The sequence below is a fragment of the Palaemon carinicauda genome, chromosome 25, assembly GCF_036898095.1.
Source record: "Palaemon carinicauda isolate YSFRI2023 chromosome 25, ASM3689809v2, whole genome shotgun sequence".
Classification (NCBI taxonomy): domain Eukaryota; kingdom Metazoa; phylum Arthropoda; class Malacostraca; order Decapoda; family Palaemonidae; genus Palaemon; species Palaemon carinicauda.
In genome coordinates, this window is record NC_090749.1 from 23,698,612 (window position 1) to 23,711,916 (window position 13,305).

General features: G+C 38.3%; 1 protein-coding gene across 1 annotated transcript; it reads right to left on the reverse strand.

The window, feature by feature from the left end:
• Positions 1–7,341: 7,341 nt before the first annotated feature.
• LOC137618932 (uncharacterized) lies at positions 7,342–7,788 on the reverse strand. Its single transcript, XM_068349135.1, has one exon. The coding sequence runs from the start codon at positions 7,786–7,788 to the stop codon at positions 7,342–7,344; it is 447 nt and encodes a 148-aa protein (XP_068205236.1).
• Positions 7,789–13,305: the final 5,517 nt, after the last annotated feature.

The window sequence follows — 13,305 nt, forward strand, 5'->3', positions numbered from 1 at the left end:
ATAAACAATACAGGTAAGGAGGAAATTAAGAAACAACAAAACTAAGGTGAAACCAAGATCAACGAAAAGGGAGAGGTAGAAAAACTGTTAAAACGGGGAAGAAATCTCTCTCTCTCTCTCTCTCTCTCTCTCTCTCTCTCTCTCTCTCTCTCTCTCTCTCGCTCTCTCTCTCTGGTCCTTCATCTTTTATTGATTATGGTTTGAGTTTCACGTCAAACTTTTCTTGATGGTCTTTTTAAAGAGAGAGAGAGAGAGAGAGAGAGAGAGAGAGAGAGAGAGAGAGAGAGTTAGGCGTTAGGGTTAAATGTATTTTGCAACCAAATGTCCAAAACTCTAAGACAAAAAACATTACCTTGTTTTCGAGTTACCATGAACTTAAAGTATAATTCAATGGGGAGGGAAATTATTCTTAATTAAGAAAAAATATAAGTTGAATATTCTAAAAAGTATTTATAGTAATAGTTTGTCTATCTCGGAGGAATGGATATTTATTCATTTTACGATGATATTAAATAACAGATAACTATTGCACATTGGGCTAATCTGAATTGCAAAATATTCTTACAGAAGGTTATAAAAACGATGATTTTCTTGCATATGAAAATAAACATATTTTGCTCACTTCATAATACGAACATAGGATATTTGGCCAAAAGAATCTATTTGACATCGGCCATCACCTTTTCAATGATAATGATGATAATAATAAAAAAGTACATAGAATTCGTTTGTGGAAGAAGAGTCAGCAATATTTTACAGGTATCTTTTAATTAATGGAATAGGGTGACGCAGTCAGTGCCAGCACTGATGCAGAGTTCACTGATCTGCTCAAGCAGAGATTTCAAGTTATACAGCAGACTGATTTCTTTGCAATTTTCCTCTTCATTTGGGAATAATTTGTTTTCATTAGAGAGAGAAGTTTAATCAATTTAATGCGATATTTCACACAAGTTCCGATATCCCGAGTTAGATGCCTCATTGAAGCGAATAGATTTTGGTCGATCCTTTCAGGAAAGTTAGAACCATCACTTACTATTTAATCCTAGAAATATTCTCCATCAGTATACTGACTCTCTCTCTCTCTCTCTCTCTCTCTTTCTCTCTCTCTCTCTCTCTCTCTCTCTCTCTCTCTCATCAAAGAGAAATCCATATATCCATTATTATTATTATTATTATTATTACTGCTTGCTAAGCTATAAACCTAGCTGGAAAAGCAAGATACTATAAGCCCAAGGGCTCCATCAAAGAAAAATAGTCCAGTGAGAAAAGGAAATAAGGACAAAGATAAATGATATGAGGAATAATAAACTATAAAAAGACTTATGTCAGCCTGTTCAACATAAAAAGATTTTCTGCAAGTGTGAACTTCTGAAGTTCTACTGATTGAACTATCCGATTTGGAAGATCATTCCACAACTTGGTCACAGCTGGAATAAAACTTCTAGAATACTTTGTAGTATTGAACCTCATGATGGAGAAGGTCTGACTATTAGATTTAACTGCATACCTAGTATTACGAGCAGGATTGAACTGTCCAGGAAGATCTGAATGGAAAGGATGGTCAGAATTATGAAAATATTATGCAACATGCATAATGAACTAATTGAATGACGGTGCCAGAGATAAATATCTAGACCAGGAATAAGAAATTTGATAGACGGTGAGATCCTGTCCAATATCTTAAGATGAGAATCAGCAGCTGAAGACCAGACAGGAGAACAATACTCAAAATCAGGTAGAATGAAATAATTAAAACACTTCTTCAGAATAAATTGATCACCGAAAATATCAAAAGACTTTCTTAATAAGCCAATTGTGGGTGGGGGAGCGCAATTGAAGAAGACACTGACCTACTGTGTTTCTCAAAAGAAAATTTGCAGTCGAGAATCACACCTAAAATTTTAAGTTATACAGAGTTCCAGAAACGTTACTAATGCTGAGATCCGGATGTTAAAAAGCCACTGTCCTTGATCTATTTACAATCATACTTTGAGTTTTGGTAGGATTCAACTTCATACCCCATAATTTGCACCATGCACTAATTCTAGCAAGATCTCTATTAAGGGATTCAAAAACTCTAGATCTACATCCAGGAGATGGAATTGATGCCAAGAGAGTAGCATCATCTGTGTATGTAAAAAACTTGTTTTCGAGGCTAAACTACCCATCATGTGTATTTAAGATGAAAAGTAATGAGCCAAGAACACTGCCCTGAGGAACACTAAATACCACATTCCTATACTCACTATGGTGCCCATCAACAACAACTCTTGGCAATCTATTACTTAAAATATCAACAATGATGCCATGTACAGATCCACCCACTTTTGGTTTCAATACAAGTGGCTTATGATTAACATGGTTAAGCATGACTAATGTGATAAATATTAAACAAATATTATTCTTTTACCGTAAGGTCAGGAGTATTGTAGTATCAGAGTAAGAGTAGGGTTATATAGGTGTAGGAAATGGCAAGATAGTGATATAGGTAACTCAGCTGACTGAATATGTGAAGAGTTTCTTCACGAGGAACAGTTCGTCATAGAAGTTTGTGATACTGTACCTTAAACCTTCCTATTGAAGGGTCTCCAATAACAATTAATATGATCTTCAAGTACATAAAGGAACATGTATGCACTTCAAGATTCATTAATTTGATCAGGCTCTTTCCAGAAATTTGATTTCTTCATCTACCATTATTTATGTAAATTATTACTAATTCTCCCTATATGATATAAAAAATTCCATTCAATAATATCAAAAATAATTATAAAAACAAAAACAAATTCTTATAAGGTCAAAAAACCCAAACTTATTTAAATACATCATTATGTTGATAAAATATCTTTCCACCTGGAATTCGTAATAATAAGCAAACGTTCACCGCGATTGGAGGAAGCCAAGAAACAGAAAGATAGAATACAAACGTATAAACTTTACTCTCGTTGACTATGATGGAGATTAATTAATGTAATTTTCTATAGATTTTGCAGAAAATAGAAGAACTCGCAACACAGCTTTCTTTCGTGTTTTTTGTCTTGACTTTCAAGGGGGACTAAATGAAATCTATTTTTTTATCATTCCTTTATCTAAATCTATATATTAATAAATGCTTCATATTTAATCCTTCTTATTCTATTATGACTTTGGGTCTTTTTTTCTAATTTGGTTTGATGGGAAACAGGAAGATCTGCTCTTCTATTCTTTTGTAAGATTTCATGAAAAGAGTTATACTCATGAAAACTATCTCAGATTTTTAATATTAGATTTAGGGGAAGAGAGAAAAGTTATCGAGTAGGGGAAAACCATAGCAATTATAGATTCTTTTGATCCTTATCTACATTGGCAATTTAGTTAGATTAAGAGAGAGAGAGAGAGAGAGAGAGAGAGAGAGAGAGAGAGAGAGAGAGAGAGAGAGAGAGAGAGAGAGAGAGAGAGAGATTATGAACAGCAAATGGTTCTGTTCGCTATTTTTTTTTTCCGTAGGTTCTGAATGATGCTCCAGGTAAAACCAATTCCAAAGAAAATCCTACAGTCTGGCTGTGGAATACCAAACACAATTGCTGGAACGTTGGCTTTATTCGGCTTAAAGCTGTGGCAAGTTGTTAGCCAAGCCGGTACAGTGTTAGAGACTCAATGTTGCTAAGCAAACATACAATCACCAGCAGTCACAGTTACCAATTCATACCACATTTACCCCTACTGAGAAGAAGAATATACTGTACAGTACACATTCACATCATAACAAAACATGAATTCACTCAGATTTCACACCAATTGCAATAAGTATTCTTACATCACATTTGCATTACAAAGCTCACCTTATTGGCACTACAAATTTCATATTCACATTACAGAACTCATGAGTACTTATTTTATTCGATAACTGGGGTCATCTCCCTTACATAAAAAATACATTGGTAAAAATGGACCTTATAACTACTAATTCTTGATGTACACATTGACATAAGGACTCTTACTACCCATACTACTCCCACTCATCTAAGACAAAATCTGAGATATAGCCAAGAGAGCGTCTAGTACGACTTGTTTGTGCGTTGGGGTGCCTCAGAGGTTGGCATTTCTGAAAGTGTTCCTTTCGACAGTGCCTTTCCTGGGGTGGGCGGTTCTGTGGTTTGTTGCAGTTCAGTTGCAAGCTCCCTTCCCTGGACTTGTTTTGTATCCACTCGACTTCTTTTCGTTCTCTAGCTGGGGTCTCCAGGTTGGAGGGGGGGGTTCCTTGATTGATGGGAGTCTTACCATTTTCTCGCATGTTGAAGATGTGACACTTCCTTTATCAGACAGGTGTTTGGACTGAATACTTTAGCTGCAGGAGCCAGGTGACGAGTCGACACAGTGGATTCCTTGGTGCATAACGCGAGCCCATTGTGGGTGGACATGCAGGAGTCCAACTTCCTTGACCTCTGGTTCGTACTTGGATTTCCTAACAGTTTTCTTTAGAAGAGCTTGCTCCTTTTCTGTCATCGACGATGGAGCCGTCTGCCTGTATGTTGCTTTCCTGAGGTGCAGGAACATGCGCTCATGTGGTGTATAGTTCATAGCGACACACAGAAGGGACTTCATGCTGTGTAATGCTTGATCCAATACAGCCTCCCACATTTGTATAGGGAGGGAGAGAGAAGCAAGAGCTAGCCTTACGGTGCGCCACAAAGTTCCATTGGCTCTCTCGGTCTGGCCATTGCCACGGGGGTTAAACGCAGACAAGTAGCTAATAGCCACTTCACGGTAATGAAGGAACTTTTGGTACTCTGACGACCAGAAAGCAGGTCCCCTGTCTGAATGAATGTACTGGGGCAGGCCCCAAACTAAAAAGAGAGTAGACAAACATTTAATGGCGGTACTCGCTGAGGTAAGACACCTGTTGCAAAGGCGAACGGAAATCCGCTGTACTGGTTGACTATGTTGAGAATGTACCTGTTGTTTGTGGTGGACGGCATCGACCTTTGAAGTCGATAGCCAGACGTTTTAATGGCCTGGTAGCTTTTATCAATGTTCTTGTCTCTTTGGAGAACTTAAGTTTGATCGTTGCACAGCTGTGATATTTACGTTTGACAGTCCAAGCTTCTTCAGTGGTAAAGGGTAAGTTTCTCTGTCTTATGATGTTGGTCATCCTTCTGATTCCTGGATGACACAGGTGCTTGTGAAGCTGAGTCAACTTGTCTCCTTGAGTACAGGTAAGTGAAGCCACACATCCCGAGGCACGAGAGAGAGCGTCTGCTACTTGGTTCTTTGATGCAGGTCTGTATGTGATGTCGAAGTTGAAACAACTCAGTTCCAGCTTCCACCGCATTATTTTTTGATTCTTGATTTTGCTATGGTTCTTGACGTCAAACATGAAACGCACTAATTGCTGATCAGTTATGAGTCTAAATTTACGTCCAAGCAGAAAGTGTCGCCATTTCTTGATGGCTTCTACGATAGCACATGCTTCGCGTTCCACTGCCGATTGTTGTTTCTCCAATTCTGAGAGCGAGCGAAAAAAGAAGGCCACCGGTTTTCCTTCTTGTGTCAATGAGGTTGCAACGGCGTCAGCAGAGGCGTCTGTTACGACTACAATGATAGCTTCGTCATCTATAGCAGCAAGTGAAGCTCGAGATATTTCATTTTTTAGTTCTTCGAGAGCTTGTTCTGCGGAGTTGGCCATCGGGAAAGTTTTCACTTCGACTAAAGGTCGAATTTTCTGGGAGAAGTTCGGTACCTACTTTGCATTGTGGGATAAGGGTCCAAACATTATTTTGAGACTAGGGGTACTGTCCGGAGGGTTTATCTCCAGCAGTGGACGCATTCTCTCCGGGTCAGGTAGGACTTGGTGATCATTCACTACATGGCCCAAAATTGATATTAATGTTTGAGCATAAACACTTGTCTTGTCATTTATGGTAAGTCCATACTTCAATGTAGTTTCTTGAAAGCGTTTCAGATTTCTGTCGTGTTCTTCACATGTGTAACCGCAGACCGTGATGTCATCTATGTAGGCGAACGTACCCTTTAGTTGCTCCTTACCAATAATTTCGTCGAGAACTTGCTGAAAGCAGGTAGCCCCGTTGATTACTCCGAAAGGCAAACCCGTGAATTCGAACAGCCTTCCAACTGCTTTGAACGCTGTGTATTTCCGATCAGCCATGCTCAATGGTATTTGATGATATGCTGCCTTCAAGTCTATAGAGCTGAAGTAGCGGTAAGTAATAATTTTCTCAATCATCTCGGTGATCCCAGGAACAAGATAAGCAATTAGGTTGGTGAATCTGTTAATGGTTTGAGAGTAATCTATGACCAATCTTTTCTTATCACACTGATCGACAACTACCACTTGAGCTCTCAACGAACTGCGACTCGGTGTGATGATGCCCTCCTCTAGCAGCCTTTTTATTTTTTCTTGATGAACTCAGAGTCCTCTTTGGAATAACTTCTGGATTTCACCTGTATCGGGTGACAGTTGACTGACAGATTGTCGAAGATGGCTGGCGCTTAAATTTGAGCCGCAATCAGAGCACAAGGTGACTGGATGCCTAGCTCCAAAGGTGGTAGCGTCCCACCAAAGTGTACGCTGACTTGCTTGTGTAACTGTAGGAAGTCATGTCCCAAAACGACTGAAGCCACACAATCATCCATCAAGTGCAGACAGAACTCAGGGTATACTCTTCCACTTACGGTTAAATCGTAACTGCAACACTTGTTAAGTTTCATTGTCTGTTTAGCATTAGCCATGGTTATGATGCAGGCTGAAAAACAAGTCACTGAGTTCATAGCCCTAGCTGCTTTGTCATCTGTTAAGCTTTTAAATGCTAAAGTGTCGACCAGCCCATCCAGAGCCTAGCCTCCATTCAGTTCTACAGGTAGGACAGGTCTCTAAACACTTCGTAGTGCAGGAGAAGCTGCAGCGACAGTGGCCCGTTATGGAAGCAGGGATGGACGGTGGGAGGTTGTCTGGGATTATTCCAGCTACAAGATTAGATTTAGTTGATTCACCATTATTATTCCATTGTTTTCTTTGTAACTTGCAGACATGAGCATAATGACCCACCTTCTGACAGTTGGAACACGAGGCTTTCTTGGCTGGGCAGTGGGCTCTGGGATGTAGGGATCCTCCACAAAAGAAGCACCTCCGACCGCTGACGGCGTCAGCACACTCACTTGGATTCGGGGAGTCACTCATTTCGATCAGAAAACTGTTGGGATACATTTCGAGTTTTGCCCGTTTATCTATCAATGCTGCCATTGTGGTATTAGTTTCACTTGCATAAGACGCCGAATGCAGTAGAGCCATTTCCAGTGCACAGGCTTGTTTCACAACTGTGGATAAGTCCAAGGATAAGTTCTCTAACAGTCTTGTCTGATTGCATTAGATGCCATACCCATGATATATGAATCTCTGATGGCCAGTTCTTCAGCCTGAGCGGCTGTGCAATCAATGAAGCTACATTCCGAGGCCATACCTTTGAGGCTATCCAAAAAAGTATCTAGAGTCTCGCCACTCTGTTGCTTGCAGGTGGCTATTTTGTATATGGCAAACACCTCACTTTTTTGTTTCAGAAATCTAGCCTTCAACAGGCTTATGGCAGTGGCATATGATGTGGCACTTTTAATTATCTTTAACAGTTTACAAGATATGTGAGCAAAAAGCAAGGCCAACTTATCTTGATTTAAGTCCAGGTTGATGGCCGCACAGAACGCCTCAAAGTTATCATGCCACATAACCGATTTGTCCTCCACATCGGCTAATTCTGGGTCCACGTCAATCGGGCTGGGCCTCAGAAACTTGTGCATGGTGAATATTAAGCCAAATAAATTGTGGAATACCAAACACAGTTGCTAGAACGTTGGCTTTATTCGGCTTAAAGTTGTGGCAAGGTGTTGGCCAAGCCGGTACAGTGTTAGAGACTCAATGTTGCCAAGTAAGTATACAAACACCAGCAGTCACTATTACCAATTCACACCATACTGGCATGAAAACTTGGATACATAAAAAAGAAATAAGTAGCCTTCATTGGTTATTACAGTCAACAGAAAGGTAAGTATTTACAAGCTTGAATTAATGAGGTAAGTAAATTAACGAGTTACTTAAACACAAATCAGTCAGTTTAAACATCCAATGTTGCATTACCGTTTGGAACAGAAATCAATACATCGACCCCTTTTACTAATCATTGGTATTTCACATAGGTAAAACGCAGATATCAGAGCTCAAGAACACCTTCAAGGTAGAATTTTCCTGCTAAAAATGCTTGGTTATAAATTTTCTTTTGTTTGTTAAAGGATACCACAAATATTACGTCCTAATACATCTCTTTGCCTATCAAAGTAGGGACTTAATCATTCTCCAAAATGGCCATTGTGCGAGTTTTATGGACGACATGACCAGATGAATTTGTGAAAGTTTACGAATGATTTTACAAAGTTTCAAATCTCATGATTCCATAAAGCAATGGTGTCAGATCCGGTTCGAATGACCACTAAAAAAAAGAAGTTAAATTGATGTGTGGGAAATGATTCCAGGAAAACCTCCCAGCTCCGATTTCCGAATGCCAGGCTTAGAGATGTAGAGCACCAACACTCTCACATTCAACAAACCTGAGAGATGTAACCATACACACGTTTCTTAGGGATAAAGTTTTAATCATTTATGTCTTGAAGGGCAGCATTGGAATAAGTTATATTTATTAAGAAATAAATTCACATTAGAGCTGTTAATAGCCTATAGATGTATCTAGCCGACAAGAATTAAGTGATTCCTTTGGCAATGATGTAAGTCAAAATAAGAGGCGTTAATCTTCCCCCTAGAGTCAACTTGAAGGTTTCAAGACACTGAGAGGAAAGAAAAGAGATTCAGTTATAAAACCAATTGCAAAAAACAAAAGAGAGAATTTACATTTATTTTTAATAGTGAAGCCGATTTGTAGTAACTAATTACATCGATGTAGGGGAGAGGTTTCATTGAAAACAAAATCTTAATAAGGTTTTTCTTATACTTCAAAGTAGATATTATTCCTTACAAGTAGATCAATTGGAGACGCATCATACACAGAAGGAAGGAACCCAATTGTTTCTACGACCTTAAATTACTTGAATTGGAATTAAGCCAAAATATAGAAATCCTAGTTAAACCCGGTTCTCTTTAGGATAAGCAATAAATCACAAAGGATTTCGCAATATGGAAGAGGTTTCGGAAGCTATCATCAAGAGATGATCAATTAACCGGGTCCGACTGATTCACGTATATACGTATCTAAGTAGGTTGCAGACAGTGTTGCCATTTTAGGATGATGTAATAAGTTGCAAGCTCAATACTTTAAATTTCCTCTTTGATAGAATTTCTTTGAACTATTTTTGTTTAGCTACTTTGTGAATCTTATTTTGACTTACATAATTGCAAAAGGAATCACTTAATTTTTTTCGGATAGAGATGTTTATGTTAACAGCTCTAATGTGAGCTTATTTCAAAATAGATATAAACTTATTTCAATGCTGCCCTTCAAGATATAAATCGAATTAAAACTTTATCTCTAATCAATGTGTGTATGGTGAGAAATCTGTGTTTGTTACATCTCTCAGGTTTGTTGAATGTGAGAGTGTTGGCGCTCTACTTCTCTAAGCCAGAAATTCTGAAATGGGAGCATGGAGGTTTTCCTGGAATTATTTCCTACTCATCAATGCAAATTCTAAATTTTAGTTGTCCTTCGAACTGGATCAGACACCATTGACTTGTGGAATTATGATATTTTTGGATCTTTCATTCGTAGCATTTCGTCAAGTCGTCCATAAAACTCTTACATCATAATGATATGTTTTCGAATATATTTGGCTATTCAACGTTTTAAGATATTTGTTTTGTGTTTTTAATTATTTTTAATAAATTCAAATGAAAATCTTTATATCATGTGGAAAATTCGGTAAAAATTTACATAAATAGTTATAGAAAAAGAAATCAGAATTTCAAAAAGAGTCTGATCAAGTTGCTTGGGTTATAGGTCATCGTTACTGGGACATAAACAACAAACCTTAATATTAATGAATGCCCTCTTAACTGAAGGGTTGACAAAACATAAATTCTAGTTGTGATTGCTCGATTCTTTCGCGTAGTGGGGAAATTAACGAGATGTTATATATAGTTATGATCCAGAATATTTACTCTAAATGCTCAGTTCACTACTATGTGTAATCTATGATTGTAAAAACCATATATTTTACCCCAAAATAAGAATCAATGTAATATATATTATATGTATACTATTGTATCTAATATTTACTTTATACATTGTAGTTTTATAATAAAGGCTTAATATATCAATATACTGATTAATTATATAAAAAATAAACCTAATTCAGGGGAGTAATTTAAAACTTGTGCTAGAATGATTACCTTATATAAAACTATCATTTGAACTTAAAAATTTTGTTATATAAAATAAACTTTAATCAAAGTTTACTGAAAAAAATATGAAATATTATAGAAAATATGTAAACATGTCTGTGATTTCTTTAATCACTTGTGAACGAATTAAATCTTGAATGTATTTTTAAAAACTTGTCTAGTGAAATATGAAAAAGAAGAATATTTGTCTTTTAGCTAATTCATGAATGAAAACACCTTTACAATTTCTCTTTTTACATTTGAATAAAATTGATTATCTATAATTTTATCTAAATGATTTTATCTGCAATTTTCATCTTGATGTTTTATGAATGATGAAAATTGAAATATCTTGTTTTGTACTGTAAGTTTTTATACCAAAAGCTGCCAAAAAAAAAAATATTCATTTTTCATCAGTCTGGGTCACCAAAACTAGGTTGGCTCCCAGTGAGCTATTAGACAAAATTCCCCCACCATCACCAATCCAAAGTTGGCCTGTGTGGTGATGAAAACTGTCCAAGCCCCCGACATGAATAAGGGTGTGTCTGAGGCCTTTGACCTGCAGTTGAGTAGAAACGGCTGCGTTAATATATATATATATATATATATATATATATATATATATATATATATATATATATATATATATATATATATATTGAAGTCAAATAAAGTATTTGTATATGTCTCCAACACAAGGTGTGTTCAGTCATGTCTCTCTCGTTTTTGCCTCTCCCTAATCTCTAAAATTGGCAGCCAATGTTAGAGCCTGTGACCAGAACAAAGCTGTACTCTTTAAAAAGCAAGCAAAGATCTTTTTGCCAGCTCAAGAACTCTCCTACCCAGCACAGGAGACACCCAGCTCCCGGCCAGTTTGGTGGTAGAAATTTTCAGCACTAGCATATACTGTCAACTTTCCAAAAAGCTCTTATAGCAGAACCTTCATCTGTTGTTTCTGCTATAGCAATGATAGCTCAGTTTTAAGCCGAATCCAAAAATCGACTACATGAAGGTTGCACTTAATAGATATTGTCAGGAACGTGGTCTTCCTGTTCTAGACCCTTTTCCTCAACTATTGAGGATGCCATCTGCCAATAAGAAAAAGAGTGGAACAACAGTGAAACCACCTACTGCCACCTCCACTGCCATACAACCTATTAGCACTCCAACAATAGAAGATGAAGCGTTAGCCATGGACCGGGATCCGTCCAAAGACACTCGCTCTCCTGCTCTGGCTGAGGCACATCAGACAGGCTGCAATTGCACATCCTGCCAAACACACCCTCACCCCAACTGTTGGGCCTACTCCAGAACTAGCTAAAGCCACTGCCATACTCACTCCAACTGTTAAGCCTGCTCCAAAACCACTTCCCACCTGTATGGATCCAGAGCACTTGACAAAATTCAAGTTACCAGCCGTGGAAGGTGTACCTTCCTCTGCAGCGGTTGTTGCCATTGCAGCCTCGAACCCAGTAATAAAGATCTCTGCCAGAGCCAGTCTGAAGGGTGATATGATCATCACAACGAAGGATCTGAATAGCGCCAGCCTTTTCCACAGGGAAACCTTTCTGGCCTATCTTGATTTTTCCAAGAAATTGAGGAAAGCAGTTGTCTCCAACTATTCTGTCAAAATGCCAGTCCTTCATAACTGACTGCAATAATGTTGCCCATGATGAAGGCTATTTGGGCAGCCATATGCAGCCTACCAGGAAAGTCACAGTTACCTTCATTGGGCCAAATCCACTATCACTGGACTTCGGACTATGTGGAATTTTCCCCCTAGAGGACTTAGACATCGACCCTCTACGCTGCTTCAACTGCTAACGTTAGAGACCAATCTGAAGTGTCCCAATTGCGGTGGATCTCACCACGCCTGGAACAGGAGGTGTCTAGAGCATTTTAGAAGATTGACAGCATTTCAGACCGTCCCATCTACCACTGCAGCAGCTGCCCCACCACAGCCACCTAAGCCCCAATGAGCTCCACGTTCCAGGTCTCCATGTTAGAATTCCACTGATCCTGAACCTGTCACCCTAACTCCTGTCACTGCGGTCATGCGCTTGGGGCTGAGTGACTGCACCTCCATGCCTACAGTTATGCTCTCTAGGCTGAGCGACTATATGTCCTTTCTGAGGGCCTGTTTTGGTTGTGTATGCTCTTGGGCGAGCTGAATCTCTTACATATGTGTCTAGTAACTTTGAAAAGTAAAATTGCTCTGGTTGGAGAAATACGCTTAAGCAGATTGTCGTGAACCAAGATCTGGCAAGACCATGACCACGCTGGTTGGGTCTTCCACCTTGAGAGCTATGAATGAATGTCTAAGATCCCCCTCCGGGAATAATGTCCGGGCAATCTACGCACACACGCACCTGTCCTTTCATATTACGAACAATATTCTAGAGAATTCTGGATCGTTCAAGACTAACATTACGCAATAGCGACACTCCAGTAACCCACTCTTGAATCATTCTGTTGAACTTACGTTCGTCAGACGGCCGGCACCGAAGTACAAAAGTTATGAGAAGTGTCTAGAACTTCTGTTCCAGAACACAACGATATTTTGAGTTACAAATACATTAAGATATATAGAAATTAATATTTATTTTTCTTTAAATCAACGTATATGATATTAAAGGAATTATTTTATTTTTACATGAACATACGTGAAAAATAAGAAATTTTCACAAGTTTTGTAATACAACGTACATAAATATAACGTAACATATAACACTTAAAAGTATAAATTTGTTACAAAATAATAAAGAGCCTTGGCTTACTTTCTGGATCTATTATTAGTCCTGAAAGGGAAGTTGGGATCGATGCATCAAATTTTGTTTTGAACTTTGTTTTTGTTGTGGTTTTGGGTAGACAGACGGAGACTGTCTTGAGACAATTGCAGTTCTTGAAAGATATTTTCCAGATCATTTATTAAG

Bases quoted from the DNA above. Each gene is read 5' to 3' on its own strand.
- LOC137618932 (XM_068349135.1), bottom strand. From the start codon at position 7,788: ATGCACAAGTTTCTGAGGCCCAGCCCGATTGACGTGGACCCAGAATTA.